General features: G+C 54.4%; 4 protein-coding genes across 4 annotated transcripts; 1 reads left to right on the top strand and 3 right to left on the bottom strand.

The window, feature by feature from the left end:
* Window positions 1-1,576: 1,576 nt before the first annotated feature.
* MONBRDRAFT_34691 (uncharacterized protein) lies at window positions 1,577-3,108 on the bottom strand (the record flags this gene model as incomplete). The annotated part of the gene is made up of 5 exons (XM_001750674.1): window positions 2,757-3,108; window positions 2,452-2,587; window positions 2,192-2,362; window positions 1,898-2,053; window positions 1,577-1,819 (listed from the first exon to the last, which is right to left on the bottom strand). Exons 1-5 carry the CDS (start codon window positions 3,038-3,040, stop codon window positions 1,577-1,579), a joined length of 990 nt encoding a protein of 329 aa, XP_001750726.1. The 5' UTR covers window positions 3,041-3,108.
* Window positions 3,109-4,500: 1,392 nt separating this feature from the next.
* Window positions 4,501-8,167, bottom strand: MONBRDRAFT_12806 (uncharacterized protein; the record flags this gene model as incomplete). The annotated part of the gene is made up of 14 exons (XM_001750673.1): window positions 4,501-4,599; window positions 4,720-4,791; window positions 4,842-4,979; window positions 5,030-5,167; window positions 5,240-5,365; window positions 5,492-5,563; window positions 5,679-5,750; window positions 5,824-5,949; window positions 6,076-6,147; window positions 6,220-6,345; window positions 6,615-6,740; window positions 6,999-7,124; window positions 7,240-7,311; window positions 7,745-8,167. 14 exons carry the CDS (start codon window positions 8,165-8,167, stop codon window positions 4,501-4,503), a joined length of 1,788 nt encoding a protein of 595 aa, XP_001750725.1.
* Window positions 8,168-8,744: 577 nt separating this feature from the next.
* MONBRDRAFT_12805 (uncharacterized protein) lies at window positions 8,745-11,179 on the top strand (the record flags this gene model as incomplete). The annotated part of the gene is made up of 3 exons (XM_001750696.1): window positions 8,745-8,774; window positions 9,177-9,666; window positions 9,780-11,179. The coding sequence occupies 3 exons, from the start codon at window positions 8,745-8,747 to the stop codon at window positions 11,177-11,179; spliced, it is 1,920 nt and encodes a 639-aa protein (XP_001750748.1).
* Window positions 11,180-11,997: 818 nt separating this feature from the next.
* On the bottom strand, window positions 11,998-20,803 carry MONBRDRAFT_12804 (uncharacterized protein; the record flags this gene model as incomplete). The annotated part of the gene is made up of 10 exons (XM_001750672.1): window positions 11,998-16,035; window positions 16,165-16,511; window positions 16,629-16,772; window positions 16,897-17,241; window positions 17,373-17,441; window positions 17,999-18,523; window positions 18,848-18,916; window positions 19,160-19,197; window positions 19,363-19,472; window positions 19,601-20,803. The coding sequence occupies 10 exons, from the start codon at window positions 20,801-20,803 to the stop codon at window positions 11,998-12,000; spliced, it is 6,888 nt and encodes a 2,295-aa protein (XP_001750724.1).
* Between the last annotated feature and the right edge of the window lie 129 nt (window positions 20,804-20,932).

Below are 20,932 nucleotides of genomic sequence, written 5' to 3'. Positions count from 1 at the left end.
TTGCCCCCCCCCCCCCCATCCCTACCCTCCCTCCTTCATGCTTCCCTCTCCGTCCCTCCACGATCCCCGCTTTCCATCATCTCCTCCAACCCTCTCTGTGTTCTCGAAAGACGACCACTCTACACCCCCTCTTGAATCAGACGACAACCTGCATGACACCCCAAACGAGCCAATGCCTCTTGCACAGCCCGCATCGGCAGCTCACCGCGCCACGATCGATCGTGCCCCTTGCGTTTACCCCAGATGGCCAAGCACGAAGCCATCTACCAAGAACATGGGTTTGAAACCATGCCCCTGTTTCACAAAGGTACAGACCCGATCCCGCCCTGAAGCCTCCTCCATTAGTCTGCTTCTTCCTCCCCCTCTCGCCCGTACCAACCATTCCCTTGACTTTGGGACATTTGCAGTAACGGAAATGACCAGGCCCGCTTATGGAGACGAACACGGCCGCAAGCTCGCCGAAATTCTCCTGGTCTGCCCTGCACCTCATCGCCGTCGCTCGCCCCACCCCACCCCGCCCTCATCCCACACCACTCTCAACCCCGATTTCATGCCTGCACCAGGAACGGGACCAAGAAATGCTATTCCACTGCGTCTCCGGAAGCTTCTTCATCTCCCTCTACGTCATGAACTTTATGGGCCGCGAATTTTGTGAACGCAATCTCCGAGCCATTGCCTTTGATAGCTGTCCCCCCAAAGCTGATCTTGACGCCTTTGCCGGCTGGGCCTCCTTTGCCCTCCAACAACCTTGGCTCAAGGTCCGATCCCAAACCCCACACCCCAAAGGCCGACCCTAAACCCCATATGCTGCCGGCTATCACCTCATTTCCACCCGGCCGTTTCTCTCTTGCCCTGGCAGACGGTCGGCCGCCCCCTCTTCATCCCCTTTGTGAAGTACCAGGGCATCACGGACAAATGGCTCCAGGAAAATCACAACCGAATGTTTGGCGAGACCTCGGTCGTCCCTCGCAACGCCCACATTTGCCTCATGCACGGTCACAACGACCCAGTCTTGGATCTTGAATACGTCCGCAGCTTTGCTCGTGATCTTCGCGCCCGTAGCTCCGCCACCGTCTCCGAAGTGGTCTTTCCAAAGGCCCGCCACAGGTGCGTCTCCTGCCCCAGGCACCCCAGAGCATAGTCCAACGCATCGATCGATCCGTCATCGATTGATCCGTGAACACAGAGGCGTTCGTCTTCTTCTCGGTGTGCTTCTTGCCTGACCTCTCTGCTGGTGTGGCACCCATTCCGCAAACCGTGTGCTACGCACCCATAGCATGGCCATTGTAGAATACCCCGACGAGTACAAGTCAAGCCACATTGAGCATCTCCTGGGCTCTGTCCAGGGGTGGCAAAAAGAATCAAAGTAAAAGAGCCAAAATAATCGCCGCGAGATGAGTCGCGGGTGGATGAGAGCCTGTCGAGTCCAGACGAATCAAATTGATATGCAAGATGACCTTCCGCCCCGCTAGGATTCCCTTCTTGGCTTTACAAATATTATGTACATGCATGTCGTATAAAATGCAATTCATCGATCAAAAGACAACTCGAATACAAAAACAGGCAAAAAGACGGCTCAGAGCGGAGCCGCCGCCATCTCCACCATGAGCACATGCACACCTTCGCTGCCAGTCGCTGCAAATGTCAGGGTAGCGGCGCCAAAGGCTTGGGTGGCATCATGGGCCACCAGCTTTTCCTGGGCGCTGGTGCCAGAGGCTGCTGAAGCTGCCGTGAGGGTTGTCGCACCCTCGAGGCAAAGAATGTAGGCTTGGCGACCCTCACGCAGCTCAAAGGTGCTCTCCTTGCCTTCATCCAGCTCCTGTCACACGGGGCCAAGTCATGAGCCGCACTGCGCGCATGAAAATTCTAGCGCAAGGAATGCAATGTGAACGCTTACGGTGACCCAAATGTTGGCGTCTTGGTTGATCTTGACGGGCGTGTCTGCCGATGTATTCTTGACGTCAGCCACCAAATGAGCCCACTTGTTGTGCTGACGCTCCCGATCGCCGACCATGGAACCGTAGTTGGGCTCCAAGTTGCGCGAGCGCGGTACCTAGTCAAATTCAAAGCGCATCAGCTGTCTGCTCCCATCAACGTGTAGGAGGCTTGGAAGGAAAAAAAAAGAGTAGTTCCAAAGGAGCTCGGGATGGAACGCGTCACAAATGACCAAAGCAACCCCGGCACAACACACCATCCACATTTGAATGAAGCGAAGTGGATGAGTGTCATCGGTGTTAAACTCGCTGTGGCGCACGCCCGTGCCGGCTGTCATAAACTGAATGCCACGCGGACCCAGAGTTTCGCGCGTGCCCATCGAGTCCTGGTGCGTCAGATCTCCGCTCACAATGTAGGTGCAGATTTCCTATGTTGAGGGTCGGGAAAGAAGGAGGGCGGTCAGATCGAGCATGGGAGCAGCAAGGGCACCGGGCGTGCGCAGGAGGTGGAGCGGACCATGTTGGCATGCGGGTGGGTGCCAAACCCACGGACGGGCTGGACCAAATCGTCATTCATGACACGAAGGACACCAAATTGGCTTCGCGCACGGTCATGATACTCGGCGAAAGAAAAGTGAAACCGCGACTTGAGCCTAGCCCATGCGCGCATTTGTTACGCGCGCCATGTGTGTGTGCAGGAGAGCCACAAGGTTGAGAATCAAGATTTTGATCATTCTTGTGAATCCACCCACACTCAACAATAGCTTAAAACACAGCGTCGTTCTTTCAAGCGGGAAGGACCCGAGGGGGACGCACACGCACCAGTTTTTGTTGGTCCAGTGAGGGTTGCTGGAGGGGTTGGGCCCGTTGCCAAACCAGCTGGGGTCGGGCTCGGAGACGAAGAGCGAGTCGGCGGGAACTTTGCGCAAGAGAGCCATGGTGGCGTAGGGGTGGGCACTGGCCGGCGATGAAGCTGGAAGCTCGCTGGTGGCACAACCACGGGCGGAATCGGCGACACAAGCGTCGGCGGCAGGCGCGGCTGCGGAAGAGGCACGCCCCAACAAGCAAATGCAGGCCAGCAGCACCAAACAAGACTCCGCACGCATCACTCGATCCCACGCTGCAAGCGGTCTCTGCTAGTACGCGCGCTAGGAGAATGCAAAATGCACACCTTGCACCCTGTGACGCTGTGACGGTAGAGCTCTTGATCTCGCAAACAGCTCCAGTGGTCGATCCGCTGCGCAGCCGTCGGCGTCGAAAATGTGTGAGAGAGAGCGCGCGTTCGCAGTGAGAGAGAGAAGAAGAGAGATGCTCGTGTCCCTGCCTCACTTTCAGAGATTCGAGGCGACTTCCATAAACTCCACAAGCTAAATACAACGGCTTTTGAGAGATGTCATCAGAATCGATGCATCGGGTAGAGAGTGTGTTCCTCCGTGGCGGAAAATGTCAGACACGTCGTCATGAGGGGAAATGAGGTGATGACCATGAATCCCTTCACGGTGATGAGTGTGAGCGCATCTCGACACATTTCAGAGATACACCTTTCACGGCGTTCTGTTTTTTTTCATATACCACTGAAATCCTTAAGGGTCGAGAGACGCGTGGCTGGGGGTGACAAGTTGTTCAGCCAACAGGTGATGAGAAAGGGCAGCCAGGGCGCAGGGTTCCGGCGAGCCGCAATGACAAGAAGCAGGGCTGAGCGCAATCTTCAACCTTGAGAGGCAACGCCAGCCAACAGTCCTGATGTTGGACAATTCGCATTGACTTGTTGGTTGACAACAAGAAAACGGTCGAAGGAGAAGGCCGACGACCTCGGCGCCAACGGCTAGGAGGCTCGGGATGCATTGACAACCGGATTCATTTTGAAATTTTATTTTTTATTTTTATTTGATCCGTTTTCACGGTTGGCACGACAACTGGCACACTGGCTCGACAACTCAGCTCGGCTCACTGAAGAGGAGGGAGAGCATGATGGACCCAAGCCAAAGGGACCGGATCCTTTCAGAAGGTTCTGGTAGGTGGTCGATGCTTGTTCTCCAATAGATTGGCTTCCTTAAGGAATCAGTGAAACGATACGATTGTGTTTGGAAGAGCAATAAAGAGCATGAACATATAAAGGAAACATTCAGAGCACACTGCCAATTACGGGCGGCGGGCCCATAGTGAACAGATTTACGATGATTTGATATAACAAGCAGCGTCGGCAGCGATAGCTTCCTGAACCGGTCAGTGCTTGTAGTCAAATTGGACTTAGCTTGTAGCCAAAACCCGAAACTTCAGAAAAAAGCTAGCAATAACTTGCAGCAGTTCAGCAAGAGCTGCAAGCTCCGCTCGTGATGAGTTGGCATGTGCCCAACGATCGAACAGAGGCAGGTACCATTGATGTGTCAAGTTGAGAGTTGGAACAAATGCTCAAAGCGCCGCCCACGCTGGTGATACTGCCAAGGCCGTCCACGTTGGTCAGGGCGGCATTTCTCTGCGACAGCCAGAGAAATAACACATCACATCAAACGGTCAATAACACACCCAATTGTCCCAGTCCTCGTTCACACACGTCACATCAATTTCATCCCCTCTCATGCGAGAGTTGGACACCAATGCTCAAATAGTCGCCCACGCTGGTGATACTGCCAAGGCCGTCCACGTTGGTCAGGGCGGCATTTCTCTGCGACAGCCAGAGAAATAACACATCACATCAAACGGTCAATAACACACCCAATTGTCCCTGTGATCGTTCACACAACGTCACATAGGCAATTTCATTGATTCTCATGCGACAACGTACACAAATGCTCAAAGCGCCGCCCACGCTGGTGATACTGCCAAGGCCGTCCACGTTGGTCAGGGCGGCATTTCTCTGCGACAGCCAGAGAAATAACACATCACATCAAACGGTCAATAACACACCCAATTGTCCCAGTCCTCGTTCACACACGTCACATCAATTTCATCCCCTCTCATGCGACAACGTACACCAATGCTCAAATAGTCGCCCACGCTGGTGATACTGCCAAGGCCGTCCACGTTGGTCAGGGCGGCATTTCTCTGCGACAGCCAGAGAAATAACACATCACATCAAACGGTCAATAACACACCCAATTGTCCCGGTCCTCGTCCACACACGTCACATCAATTTCATCCCCTCTCATGCGACAACGTACACCAATGCTCAAGTAGTCGCCAATGCTGGTGATATTGCCAAGGCCGTCCACGTTGGTCAGGGCGGCATTTCTCTGCGACAGCCAGAGAAATAACACATCACATCAAACGGTCAATAACACACCCAATTGTCCCAGTCCACGGACCTCCTCGTCCACACGCGTCACGTCAATTTCATCCCCTCTCATGCGACAACGTACACCAATGTATAAGTCGCCGCCAACGCTGGTGATATTGCCAAGGCCGCCCACGTTGGTCAGGGCGGCATTGTTCTGCGACAGCCAGAGAAATAACACATCACATCAAACGGTCAATAACACACCCAATTGTCCCAGTCCACGGACCTCCTCGTCCACACGCGTCACGTCAATTTCATGCCCTCTCATACGTCAACGTACTTGAATGCTCAAGTGGCCGCCAACGCTGGTGATATTGCCCAGGCCGTCCACGTTGGTCAGGTTGCCATTGTCCTGCGACAGCCAGAGAAACAACACATCACATCAGACCCTCACAAACACACTCAATCGTCTCAGTCCGCGGACCTCCTCGTCCACCAATCTCATGCCCCCTCATGCCACAACGTACACCAATGCTCAAGGAGCTGCCCACGCTGGTGATATTGCCCAGGCCGTCCATGTTGGTCAGGGCGCCATTGCCCTGCGACAGCCAGAAAAATACCACATCACATCAAGACCCTCAAACGCACATCCAACTCTCACAGTCCGCGGACCTGCTCTTCCACACACGTCACATCAATTTCATGCCGTCTCATGCGACAACGTACACCAATGCTCATGTAGCCACCAACGCGGGTGATATTGCCCAGGCCGTCCACGTTGGTCAAGGCGTCATTGTTCTGCGATAGCCAGAGAAATATCACATCACATCAAACGGTCAATAACACACCCAATTCTCCCAGTCCACGGACCTCCTCGTTCACACACGTCACATCAATTTCATCCCCTCTCATACGTCAACGTACGTAGATGGTCAAATACCCGCCAACGCTGGTGATGTTGCCAAGGCCGTCCACGTTGGTCAGGTTGCCATTGTTCTGCGACAGCCAGAGAAATGACACATCACATCCAACCCTCGCAAACACATCCAACTCTCCAAGTCCGCGGACCTGCTCTTCCACACACGACACATCAATTTCATTTCCTCTCATGCGACAACGTACACCAATGTATAAGTAGTCACCAACGCTGGTGATATTGCCCAGGCCGTCCACGTTGGTCAGGACGTCATTGCCCTGCGCCAGCCAGAAAAATGACATATCACATCCAACCCTCGCAAACACTTCCAATTCTCCCAGTCCGCGGACCTGCTCGTCCACACACGTCACCTCAATTTCAGGCCCTCTCAAGCGACAACGTACAGCAATGCTCAAGTAGCCGCCAACCAGGTGATATTGCCAAGGCCGTCCACGTTGGTCAGGTCGCCATTGTTCTGCGACAGCCAGAGAAATGACACATCACATCAGACCCTCGCAAACGCATCCAACTCTCCAAGTCCGCGGACCTGCTCTTCCACACACGACACATCAATTTCATTTCCTCTCATGCCACAACGTACACCAATGTATAAGTAGTCGCCAATGCTGGTGATACTGCCAAGGCCATCCACGTTGGTCAGGGCGGCATTTCTCTGCGACAGCCAGAGAAATAACACATCACATCAAACGGTCAATAACACACCCAATTGTCCCAGTCCACGGACCTCCTCGTTCACACACGTCACATCAATTTCATCCCCTCTCATGCCACAACGTACGTAATGCTCAAATAGTCGCCAACGCTGGTGATATTGCCCAGGCCGTCCACGTTGGTCAGGGCGCCATTGCCCTGCGCCAGCCAGAAAAATAACACATCACATCAGACCCTCACAAACACATCTAATTCTGACCTCCTCGTTCACACACGTCACGTCAATTTCATGCCCTCTCATGCCACAACGTACTAGAATGCTCAAGTAGCCGCCAACGCTGGTGATATTGCCCAGGCCGTCCACGTTGGTCAGGGCGACATTGTTCTGCGATAGCCAGAGAAACAACACATCACATCAGACCCTCACAAACACACTCAATCGTCTCAGTCCGCGGACCTCCTCGTCCACCAATCTCATGCCCCCTCATGCCACAACGTACACCAATGCTCAAGGAGCTGCCCACGCTGGTGATATTGCCCAGGCCGTCCACGTTGGTCAGGTTGTAATTGTTCTGCGACAGCCAGAGAATAACCACATCACATCAGACCCACACTCAATCGTCCCAGTTTGCTGCCCTCCTCGTCAACACATGTCACATCAAGCCCATGCGCTCTCATGCGACAACGTACACGAATATTCAAATCGCCGCCAACGCTGGTGAGAGTTGCAAGCCCATCCAAATGAATCAGGGCGCCATTGTCCTGCAACCATCAACAGAGCACAAACTGAGTCGCTCAAAATTGCTCATCTTTCCCGATTGGTGCCTCTCACACATGTCATGAGCTCATCGAAAGTTGGGATGATCGCATTGCATTCAGAGCCATTGATGATGAGCTCACATCGCTACACCGCGAAATCCTCAATAGGATGGGACGTGGTATACAGTTCGCGCCCATCAATGTACAGACAACAGACAATGATCCTCCATCGAAACTCACTCTTACTGTCAAGTCCCCGCTCACTTGAACAAGCTTGCCAAAAGCTTGCAGGAGATCATTTGCTGTCAGAAGGGGGCACGAAATCAGGCTGACGTTGCCCAAGATATGCGTCACATCCGAGGGCACGTTCTCCAGTCCACAGCCGATATCGCCTGTATACGTCACAGGCGCGTTCGTGGGAGCGGCCGTGGTGCTGGGGGTCAATGTTGTCGGTGTTGTTTTGTGGTCCAGCAAGATCTCGCGGAGCTCAGCCAGCTCCCGAAGTACATCGACTCCGTTCATCCAAATTCGTTTATCTCCACCTGTTGACGAGGCGTTGATAACGAGGTTACCCTGCGCATCAGTCGTGATCATTGATTCGTCACCGGCGTGAACCACTGCTGGTCCCATCACCACAAGTAGACTGCACACGACCCAAGGCGACACCATGGCGGCGTTGTGGCGCGTCACTGGATCGTGGACCGTCAAGTTCAGTGGTAGCGGAACCACAAAAAAAAGGCTGTGACTGCCAACTGAAAGACTCCTCGAATCGTCGCTCAATCTACCCCATCCATCACACCAACCAACCAACCACCACCACCACCACCACCACCAGCGAATCAAACAGCCAGCCTAATGACCCGACGATCGGCACCCAGACAGCCCAGCCCGGCTGCCGCAGAGAGAGAGAGAGAGAGAGACAGAGAGAGAGAGAGAGAGACAGAGAGAGAGAGAGAGAGAGAGAGAGAGAGAGAGAAATGAATTGGTTTGGTCGGTTTGAGAAGAGAGAGAGAGTGTGTGTGTGTNTGGTGTGTGGTGTTGTTTAAATTTGTTTTAAAACTTTAAAACATTTTTTAAAAGTTAATACAAATTGTCATGTACTTTTTTTCAATTGTTGATGTTTTCTACACCGTAACCACTTGCTCTAAATCGCCTGCAAACTCGACTCTACTCTCTGAAAAGCTTACTGTTTTAACACTATCAAAAAATCAACCTTGAGGCCCATCTCTCAAAATAAACTCAAGTCATGACCATTCTCTTCAAACGGGGTTTCAAGGTACGACGGAATCACTGACGCCGCGCTGCCGCCGCCGCCGCCGCCGCTGCTGCTGCTGCTGCTGCTGCTGCTGCTGCCAAAGGGCAGCGCTTCCACTTGCGGCGCTGCTGCCATGTTGCTCTGATGCGGCTCCTTTGTACACTGCGAGCGCGGCCATTGTGGCTTGGCTGTTTTGTTGCTGCGATCTTTGTTCGTGATCGGGACGCTTGCCTGTTGGTGTTTGCTCTGTCGCTGCTGTCGAGCCGTGGCAGCGCACGCTGGCTGGCGTTGCTCATCCCACACACACATGTGCATAAAGATGATGCACTCCCGCGGGCTGCTCTCCTCTATCGGATCTCAACAACTCACCTCAAATGCTTGTCCTCTTTCCTCTAATTTTTTTTTTCTGCTCTGCTCCCCCAGCGATCGCCGTTCATCTCAGCACGCATCGCCAGGAAGATGACACGCCACTACGCTGCCGCACAGTTGTGTGTCGGCGTTTTGATCTCGCTGATCGCCGCTGCATCAGCCGACACGTTTTATTTTTCCACAGTGGGCAGCGATCAAAACTCGGGCACGTCGCCCGATCAGCCCTGGCTCAGTTTGAACAAGACGCGTGCCGTTGCTCCCTTGAGCGGGTCCACCTTTCTACTCAAGCGCGGCGATGTGTGGTTCGACCAGCCTCTTGAGCTCTTCTTTGCCGCCAATGTTACCGTCGGTGCCTATGGCGATCCCACGGCCCCACGACCCCGTATCAGCCATAGCCGACCCGCCTCGGCTGCCGCCCGCCAAGCCTGCCTTCGTGCCGTGGGCGTGTCCAACCTCTCCATCACAAACCTTTACCTGCAAGGCTGCTTCAAGGCCATCTCCCTCGTAGCTACAGCCGGCAAGACCCTTCAAAACATTGACATTGGTGCGTTTTGCAGTTTGTCCCACCCTCACCTCAAGCGCCTTGCAGCGCCTTGCTGACCACTACCCGACCACCTCACCCCCGCCCCCACCTGTGCGCGTCGACCAAACCCTTAGCTGACAACTTTTTCAGCGACATCTACTACCCCATGCACTCGTACTCCCCCAGCAACCCTCAGTGGGGCACGGCCGTCTCCGTGGACGGCGCTGCTGTCGTCAACCTCTCCGTTCGCAATAACATCGCCTCTCGTCTCGATGCCTTCTTCAACAACGGTGGCAACGTGGCCGGCCTCTACCTCGACAGCAACACCGTTGCTCACTGCAACGGCAATTGCGTTGGCTTTGGCTCGGGCAGCGACCTGCACCTCCGCCAATCCGTGTTTGCCCGTGACCAACCCCACGACCTCTTCCTCTACGGCACGACCGACGTTATCATCGGCACAATCGAAGGCGCCAACTCGGTTGAAAACACCGATTTTAATCAACGCGGCGAATACATGGGTGGCCCCGACGGCTGTGCCTTTGATTTTGAAACCGCCGCCACGGGCTTCCGCCTTTCCGGCTGCACCTTTTATCAGTCCTATGGCGCCGGCATCATGGTTTTTGGCCACGCCACCACCTCCCAAAACGTATCAATCGACGACAACAACTTTATCATGGCCGGTTGCGAACAGCCCCACGACGACCACGGCGGCATCGCCTTCATCTGCCCCAACAACCAAAAGCCCAGCGCCGTTGTGGCAAACAACCGGTTCTGGACGTGTGGCAACGGCAGCGTGGCCATGTACGATCGGATTCCCGGCTGCAGCTCAAACGTGGACAAGGTCAACAATACAATCGACCAGGGCGAGGTTGTTGCCATGCCCGTCATCAACCTCGACCCCGTCGACCCTACGGACCCCAGCGACAACGTCACAATGACCGTTGTTGCCTCTTGTACCACCCCAGGGGCCACTCTCCGGTACACCATCGACGGCTCCCGCCCTGAAGCCGACGCCCCAGTTCTCCCCAGCACCGGCCTTCCCACCACCTGGCCGGGTCCTACGCTTGCTGTCAACATTCGCGCCTTCAAGGACAACGCCGCGCCCTCGGTCACCAATACCATCATCCTCGAGCGCGCCAACTATGCCGCCCGCTCCAGCCCCACCAACGGTCTCGATGGCGCCGTCGACCATTTTGTCCTGACATCCACCCAGGCCACCCTCTCCGGTTGGGTCGTCGACAACGACCTTCCTGGTCACGGCCTCGGCCCGGCCACCGTTGCCATTCTTGTTGATGGCGAGCTGTGTGCAACCCAAGTCGCCAATCAGGAGCGTGACGACCTTGTTCCTGCCGGCGTCGCCCCCAACCCCTATCATGGCTTCAATGTCACCCTTCCCGATGCCACCCTCCAGCTACTCCTCAACAGCCCACAATCCATCGTCGAGGTCCGCGTGCAAGTGGACCAGCAGCTCGTGCCCTGCCCCGGCTACTCCATCCGTTGCGTTGCCAAGGGCGCTGTCGACACATGCCCGTGAACCCACCCATTTACTTTACCCCCGACGTCCCATGCACCAAGCTTTTGGGTGTGCACAGCCAAATTGAACATTCATTAGTAATAAACCGATGGCAGGACAGTGCCATCAGCCATGCCTTGATCGTAGACCTGGGCCATACACACCTGGCATGTTTTCTTCTTGCCATTAGAACCGTGCTTCCAGTTTCACATGATGATAGATGAAAAAAATAGAATTTTTATTCAAGCTCCCCGCCTCGTTATTTTGACTGCATCTATTGCAGCGTCGACTACCTGCACTGGCATGTGCTTGTGGCTCGAGTCTCTTCCCTCCTTGGTGTAACACTCGACGAGGACTCCTCTACAATTTCGAGAATATCCCGCAAATACATCCATCGGGAAAAACAGGAAAATTGTCTTGTTAAAAAAAACTTTCCGAACCCTCATGTCTTCATTCCTTTTTTTGATGTGGAAAAGCGGCGCAGGGTGCTTTACCAGAATAACACCACCTGTGTCACGGGTGTAGTACAGATACCATTTTTGAATTGAATAGTGTGAATCGCACGCCCACGAGCCTAGCCGGCGTGCTTACTTGCCCGGCACGAATAGCCCCCGACCCTAGGGTCGGGGGATGGCACCAAGGTCAGAAAATACGAGAAACCAACAAGTCATACAAAAAAATCAAGAGAAAACGCCTAAAAGAAGAGAGAGAGAGAGAGAGAGAGAGTAAAATGAATCATTTCAGACAGCTTGAGAGACCTAAGGACACCTTTTCGTGCCCCCACACCCAGCCTTTTTTTTTTTTTTTTTTTTTTGAGATGAGAACGGTCAAGCACAGGCTTAGGACTTTTCAACGGGTTGGGAAAGGACAATGTTGCTGAGTAAAGGTGGTTGAAGCAGAAGCAGGCTCATGGCCGCCTCCATCGTTCGCCGTCGCGGCTGCAGCCGAGTGCCATTCACCGTGACAAAGCCTTGTTGATCAAACTCTAGCAGATGGTGTGTCACTGTTCCCGCGCGAATCAGCGATAAGGCATATGATGCCGAACGACGCTCGCGCAGCAGCCATGCACCATCCTTTGAGGCTGTATGCAGCATGTTTTCCGTCGCGTCGCGGCTGAGCTGGCCATGAAACCATGGCTGCTGTTCTAGTGCTAGGTGAGCTTGCATCGAAGGTGGCACATCTCGCGAAAGCCACGCTGCTGAGCGCAGCACAATCTTACTCAGGCTGTTATCAGTCTCAGACAGACGGTGCAGCAACTCACTCAGGCTCGTTACACCTGGAACGGGTTCATTGTTGAACGTCCAAGTCTGACCTTGCTGTTCCACCACGTAATGCGTGGCTTGCTTTGCCGCGACCAAGGCGGAGACCACGTACTTGTCGTTGTTGGCGCTGTGGCGCATGAAAAAGGAGCCGGGCGTACGACCCTTCAGCATACGCTCTACCTTCTCACGAGGCAAATTTTCCACGTACGTGGAATGTGCCTGCACTTGCACAGCAAGCGGGACACTGACTTCGGTCGTGCCATACATAGCTTCCTCAACCGGTGCCGTGTCGGCCGGCCCCGTTCCCACACCGTACAAGTGCTCCTCGGCAGCAGTCGCTTCGTCGCCAAAAGCGAATGCAGCCGGGGTCACGGGCTGTGCATACACTGGACCGCTCGTCATTGGACCCTGCTGCGTAGGCTCTTCATAACCGCCATGCTCCCGGGCCCCTGCAACCGGTTCCTCATATCGATCACCCTCCTGAGCTTGGACGACAGGTTCCTCGTATCGATTGCCTTCTTGAGGTTGGACGACGGGTTCCTCATACCGGTCGCCTTCTTGAGCTTGGACGACGGGTTCCTCATACCGGTCGCCTTCTTGAGCCTGCACCACAGGTTGTTCATAGCTCTCTGAGTGGGTCGCTTGAGGGATGGAGCCAACTGAGCCATGCGAACTGTTCCCAGCGCTGCGGAAGACGTTGTACAGCTGTGTGCTCGGCGTCGCGTGGTCTGGCACAGCGTACTCGGGCGGCGTAGAGCTGGAAGGCTGTTCGTACGGTGAGGCATACTCGGCAAGTGTAGAACCAGCTGGTTCGTAGGGTGAGGCATACTCGGCTGACATTGCTTGAGTCGGTGGCTCATATGGTGTTGCATACATGTGTTGCAGAGCGCTCGTCGCGAGCTCCTGAGCATTGGGCATGTCATAGTCGCCAGGCCCGTCTGTTTCACTGGCGTTAGGCATGTCATAAGTATCTTGAGTCATGGAAATAAAGGCCCCATCGGTATCACTTTCGGGCAATTGTCGCGACCTGTCACCAAGTTGCACCCCGCCCGTTGTGTTCAAACTGAAGGACGCCTCTGGAAATTCGCTCTGGAAACCATGAGCATTTGCGTACGTGCCATCGGTCCTGGAATCCAAGGAGTTTGAAATGGTCATGGCTGAGGCGCCAACTACACCATACGTGCTGGCCTCGTCCCGGCTGCCCACGCCATACATGGCTTCGTAAGAGTTGCTGGACATGCTGGGACGGTACACGGGGTTTTCCATCATGCCTGTGCTGCTTTCGTCAAGTGACACCACCGCCTGGCCAACTTGCTGTGCATCTCGCTTGCCGCTGGCAGCTCGACCCCCTCCATGGCGTCGATAGAGTACAGCAGCAACTACGAGCACCAACAGGACAACCGGCACAATGACACCAACCATGACAGTGGTGGCACTCGCATTGCTGGAGGATGTAGAAGTCGGTTCCTCCGAGGGCGTCACGTCCACCACGTTGGGATCGCTGCTCAACTGATCACGCAGTCGCAGCGCAAAATCTTCGCCCGATATCCACTCTAGCGAGCTCTGATCCCGAATGCAGACGTAAAAATATGTTTCTTCCGCTGAGCCAAGCAGTTGCCGCCGCGACTGCGCTACAGACTGGTCTTGCGCCAGCGCGCGCGCGTCCGGCAGTGCATTGAACATGTCCGGTTCAGCTGTGTTACCAGCCTCACGACCCACGACAAAAGCAAATGGCTCTTTGGTCTTACTTCGCAGCGTCGCCTGGAGTACCGCGGCAGTTGGCGCAGACGCTGGTGGAGTTTTGTAGGTAACACGAACGATGTACTCTAGCGAGGGCCGCTCAAACGGGTCCACCACGATCGTTTGCACGGTGGTGGCCACATTGCCAAATTGATCTTGACAAGTGTAATTGACATAATGTCTTCCCACCTGGGTCACGCTGAGCGTCTGGCGGCCTTCCACCACCGTGTACCGTGAAATATTGCCGTCATGATTATCCAAGGCCTCGTGCCAGGTGAGGGGTAATCGGGTCCCAAATGGCACCGTGCTGGACGCAGGGTACACGTTGATAACAGGTGGGGTGGTGTCCACCACCTTGAGCCAGCGCTGATGCGTAGTGGTCCAGGCTGCACCATCTGTAACCGAATATTGCACATGCAGCTGTGTGTTGACGGGGTAGTCTGCCGCCGTAACCCGGCTCCAGTTTACGTGCTGTGCAAACAAGGTCCCGTCTTGAGCTACTTGCGCCGCAGACACCAGCGTGCTCCAATTTTGTGGACTCGCGGGAAGAAGTTGCCCATCGACGGCATTGGCTGGCACGCGCTGCAAAATACTGCCTCCAAAATCGAAAGCTCGAATCGTGTAGCATAGAAAAGCGGTCAAGTCACCATCAAGGGCATCCCATGCCGTGGCCGGATCTGAGTACTGGCGCATGATCGTCCCGTATTCCAGCAGCACCGGGCTGGCAGGCGCATCAATGATTGGGGGCTGCGTGTCGCGAATGGTCACACGACGTTGGGCTGTGCCTGAATTGCCGGCGGCATCGGTCACGCCATAGTCTAGCACAAAGGTGCTGCCATTGGGAGCTTGTGTGTAAACGGCATCCCAACTATTGTTGAGAAGAACATTCCAGCGCTGCGTCTGAGCAGCACGGGATGCTGCCGAAGCAAAATGCGTCCATTCGCTGGGGCAATTGGGCGTATCAGGCAGCAGCTGACCCCCAAGATGAACCAGAGCCAGAGAAGTGCGACGGACTCGCTGGCGCACATCGCCGTCCATGCGATCCAAAGCAGACCAGGGTTGGTCATCGTGCCAGGAGCTGCCACCCTCAACTATCGTGTCGGTAACGTTGAGCACCGGAGAGAGACTGTCCACAATTCGCACGGCAAGGTGTGCATGCCCGGTGTTGTCGTTGTCATCAGTTACAGTCAGCAGCACTGTGGCCGGGTAGGGCAGGGCGGGTGGTCGCAAGGGCAAGCTTGACACATTACTTTGCAAGCGCCCTCCGAGTCCGAATTGAACGTAGTTGTCTGTGACCACGAACCAACCGGGTTGGAGTTCATAAACACCCGTAGGCGGGGCCGCCTCCAGCGTTTGTACTTGACCAATGGTCTCAATCACCGGTGGGGTGGTATCAACCACCTGAATCGTGCGGTGCGACTGGCCCAGGTTACCAGCCTCGTCGCGGCTGGAATATGTGAGGGTATAGTTGGCGGGCACTGCAACTGAAGGAACGGATTGGTAGCTGCCGGAGACACTCACAGGGCGATTCCCGTCAAGCAAGTCATGTGCCCAATACCCAGGGTCCACAAAACTGGTGCCAGCTTCAAGATTTAACACCAGACTGCCGTTCAAGTGGATATTTGGCGGATACGTGTCCATCACCACCACAGTGCGAGCGAGCGAAGCCTCATTCCCGGCACGATCAGAAACAGTATACATAATTTCATACGATGTGCCACTGGGAACGTGTGTGTCCACTTGGGCGCTCGCGAGGGACTGCTTCACCATGGCAGTCAAGTTGCCATCAAATGCATCTTGGGCGCTAAAGCCAGGCTCCAAGTAGGCAAAGGTGGCTTGCACGATAAACCGGGCCACTCCTCGAAGCGTCAGTACCTACATGGTTCGTGTCAAGAATTTTGGAATTTTGAGATCAGTCAATGAGTAAACATGTGGTTGGCCGCCGAGTGCACGGGAGAGGAACTGAAGCAAATGCGCGCAGCGATCATTCACATGTCGACGCACCGGTGCCTTGGTATCCTCAACAATCACATTTCGAGTCACAGGGTCGGCCCACAAGCCTTGATGGTCAGCGCGTGCAGCTTGGTAGGTCACAGTATAGGTGCCCAGGACGGCTGTATCGACTTGGCTCGATGCGTCGCTGAGCACCCCGATATTTGGATCCAGGGAGTCGTGCACAGTAGCCAAGGGGTCGACAAACGGCTCACCCGCTTCCTGTTGCATGGGGTCGTCTCCATACAGTACGATGGATGGCTTTTGCGCAGCCAGCACATTGACAATCAAAACGGCCCACGCAGCGTTGCCAGCCTCATCAGCTGCAGTGTAGTTCAGACGTTGAATTTCTGCGCGTGCTATAAACAAGTGAAGGCGCGGGATTTAAAAAAAAAAAAAAATACCAAAGTTCCGTGTGAGGGGGCAGATGCAAGATGTTGATGACGCTATAGCACGGCACGCGTCGAAGCCCCTACCAATGTCAAAGCTATCCAGGGTGGAGGTGGCTACGGGACCGTCATAGCCGTCAACAGCCGTAATGGCGGGCAAAGAAAAACTTGCATTCAATACCTCCGTCACGATGGGGCCAAGGGGAACCTGGATAACAGGCGGCGTAACATCTACGCAAGGGGTGAAAAAGGCCACGTTGCAACATGCAAAACGTCTCAAATGAGTCAAAGCAGAATTTGAGGAAACAAGTCTCGATCGAACCAAGCCATGAGTGAGCAGGGTGTAGTACGCCACCTTGGCAATCACGTCCGTCTGCGAGAACAGTCAGACCCTCAGCGCAGGGAAGACAGTTGCTGCTGCTCTGGTTGGGTTGATAGGTGCCGGTCGGACAAGTCTGGCAGGTGCTGGCTTGCGAGCCAGAGTACTTGCCCTCGGAGCAGGCCTGGCACTCTTCGTTGGCCCCATCGTCTGAATACTTGCCGGCAGGGCATGTTTTGCACGTGGACTGACCAGGTTTTCGACTATACCTGCCCGCCCCGCAATTCAAACAGTCTGCCAGCTCCTCATCATTGCGGTACTTGCCAGATGGACAGGCCACACAACCACCGTCGGCGCTGTACGCAAACGTCAAGTATTGGCCTACACGTGGTGACGCACAGGGGAGGGGATAGCGAGGGAGGAAAAAAAAAGAATAGTTGAAGCCCAGCCGATTGGTTGTTTCATTGATGCTACAAACTCATGAAGGATTGACGCAGCGTCGACGCACGTACCGGCGGGGCAAGTGGTACAAGACGTGGACGAGCTTTGAGTCGTATGGTAGCCTTTGCTGGAATCACAAGCTGCGTAGGACCGGATCCAGAGAGTGACAGTGTTGAGCGGTTGAAGTAAACAGGCAGCGTGCGGTGGCAAGCATTCGATCAAACGCACTCACCTGTGCATGACGTGCTACCGGGTTGGTCCGAGTAGGTGTTGATTGGGCACGCCGAGCACCCTTGGCCCACTCCATTGCCTTGCGTACCCGCCTCACAGTCTAAGGCATTTGCATTTGGGAAAGAAAAATCAACAAAACAAGCACAGTCCAGTGAAAAATGAGCCAAGTAAGAGTTTGGAAACCAGGGTTCAATTAGGATTCGACAATCATACCTGAGCATTGCGTGGCAACGTTGTTATTGGAGAGTACATATTTGCCATCACTGCAGGCAGCGCAGGCTCGGTCGCTTGATGTGGAACCGGGATTTGTGACATAATGATTCACAGGGCATGAAGCGGTCTTTGCGGCGCAGCTCGTGCCAGTAAAGCCATTGAGGCTTTGGTAGGTTCCTAACATGACGAAAGACACCCGATGATCAGATTTAGAGCAAAGGTAAATTGAAGAGAGCTCGGCAATGGTACTCACCGGCCGGGCAGCGCGTGCACGTGTTGTCGGCAGTGTTGTCCGCGAGCTTCAAGTGGCGACCAGCATTGCACGAGGTGCGTTGGGGTTTGCACGTGACATCAGCATGCGAAGCTTGATCTTGGTAGGTACCACTCGTGCACGAAACGCATCTATTATCCATGGTGGCATCTTCATACACCAGACGCTGGCCCAGCCCACAGGTCAGCACTACTCTGGCCTTGCAACTGGTATCGCTATGTGATGCTTGGTCTTGGTAAGATGTTTGCACCGGGCAGTTGATACACGAGTTGTCTTGGGTGACCGAGTTGGAGATCGATAAATATTGACCCAGACCGCAGGTGGCAAGCTTGTCTGAGCAGCTGGTGCCAGCATAACCGGCACTGGCCTGGTACTTTCCTTCAGAACATGTGGCACAGTAATTGTCACTGGACGATGAAGTCACAACAAGATACTTGCCAGCGTCGCACGCCGCAGTCTTGTCGATGCATGTGCGTTTGATATGATCTCTGTCCGTTTGGTATTTGCCTGGTAATAATCATTAGAAAAAACACACACACACATACACATACACATACACATACACATACACATACACATACACATACACATACACATACACATACACATACACATACACATACACATACACATACACATACACATACACATTCACATACACATACACATACACATACACATACACACAAAAGAAGACACAAACGAGAAGCAACAGATCAGATCGTGCGCGATGAGTCTGATTCAGATGCCAAGAGCAAAAACGAACAAAGAGGAAAACAAGATGTGACCAGAAGGTATAAAAAGGTAGGCAGAACGCGCAACGCAACCCACCTGAAGGGCAATTGGCACAATCGTCGTCGATGGAAACGTAGTATTCGCCTTCATCACACTCGACCCAGGCTGCAATCGCAGACAAGCGAACACAGCATGAGACACAATTTGAACACGCTCAATACAGTCAGTAAGGCGCGTGCACGTACAAGAGTAGCAGTAAGAGCCTTGTCGAGCGGGGACATCATCAGGACATTCCACGCCGGGACAATATGCCGCTTAGCAAATCGAGTCAAACAAACACAACATATTCCGATGAGGGTCAACGGAGTCCTTGCACGTCGTACGATAGCCAACTCCTGATCCACGTACTGTCACATGAACTTATGCAGCCGTCGTCGCAGCAAACACTACAGAAGTCACAGCCGCTCCAGCAATTAAAATCACAACTGCTCGCGCTATTACATCTATAAAAAAAGTATGGCGTAATAAGATGTGAATATTTTCACAATGGCACAGACGGGCATGGACGTGAGAGAGGAGCAGTTTACAACAACGTATTACAAAAGTCTCACCCGGGCGGAGGATGATCTTTGCTTGTAATGTCTCGACGTGGCCGAGCGAGAGTAGTCATCAAGTCTTTGTAGTTGAAGCGCAGCTGCCATAACATGGCTGCAATTTTATCCTGCAGGAGACGAACGAGGAGAGTGTGGTCAAGTGAGAAAACAAGTGGAAGAGAGCAACATGTTAAAAAAAAACAACAACAACCAGAGTTTGAGGAGGGGCGGTGCTGTTGCAGTCGTGAGTGCAGACCTCGTGAAGAGTGGATGCGAGACGAAGAAGGTCGCTGGTAGCATGGGGAAAGTTGTTGGCGACGAGGTTGTCAAGTGAGTCACACCAGCGGGTGCCGGTGCTGGCACGAGCGTAACATTGGTTGCGAAGGCGGTCGAAGAGAGTGGCGTCTTTGCTCTGAAGTTGATAAGTCACATGGGTGCTGGTGATGCCAGAGTCGGTCCAGGCGTGATGGACGATGCCACGTGGGAGGTAGAGGGTATCTCCTGGGTGCAGGGTGATGTTGCTGCAGTCCATGTCAGCAAGCTGGCCCATGGTGTACGGGGTGCAACCCTCAAATTGGTCGCGTTTCCATTCGGCGTAGCGAGCGCGGGCACCATCGGTGCACGGGTGAGCCGTGGGGGAGGGGGCGGAGGGTTGGCAAACCGAGGGGTCCTGGAGGCGGGGGACGCAGAGTTGCCAATGTTTGGACCCGGATATCTGGCGAACAAAGACATCACCGCCATCGGTGTGCGGGTTGAGGGCACGACCGGCGGGGCCGGTAATGTAGACATGTTGCGTTACAGGGACGTTGAAGGCGTCGGTCAGGGCTTGGTAATAGTCGTCGTAGAGCCAGGGGTCAAGGTCGAGGGCAAACGTGTGAGAGAAGCGCTCGGGAAAAATGACCAGAGAGCTGGTGGGTTGGTGGGTTTGAATGTGTTGAAACAGTTTGTCCCAAGTATTGAGGTCTGGCGGGATGGGCGCAACTTGAGTGTCTGAACGATAGACGAGGGCGCCGGCGTCGTCTTGCACGAGGGCTGTCAGCGTGCCGGGTCGTTGCAGCAGTTCAAAGACGGGCAGGGGTGTCGCTGAGCCGAGCGCCCGGGAATCGGCCTTTGCGGGGTAAACCCGATGCGAGGTTTGATAACTCGGCGCAAAGTCGGCCCAGGGGCCGAGCCATTGAACCAGGAGTGCGGGCCAGGTCCGTGGCGCGGTCATGTTTCGAAACGGATCGAGTTGTTGTTGTTGTTGTTCAAGTACCAAACGGGGCTGGACCACTGCCAATCCATGCACGATATCAGCCTGAACAGCGCCTCGAAGCGCCACGTTGACCAGTACCAGCAGCACCGCCAGCAGCAGTGGCAAGGGAAGGCGCAGCGAGGAAAGCGTACGAGCCCTCCAAACACCCCTGCCCCGACATGTTGCCGACGCGCCACCTCCTGCTCCGGTACGTTCAAGGCCCATCGCGGCAGGGGTTTGTTAAAAAAAACAGGAGGCCCTTATATCTTTGTATCACCTCTCCAGCCGCAGCCCCCCGACAAGAGAGCAACGCCGTAATCCAGCTCAACGCCACCCGATGTACTCACGACCCCA

The sequence above is a fragment of the Monosiga brevicollis genome, genomic scaffold (genome assembly GCF_000002865.3).
Source record: "Monosiga brevicollis MX1 MONBRscaffold_46 genomic scaffold, whole genome shotgun sequence".
NCBI lineage: Eukaryota > Choanoflagellata > Craspedida > Salpingoecidae > Monosiga > Monosiga brevicollis.
This window is presented reverse-complemented; position numbering and strand designations above follow the sequence as displayed.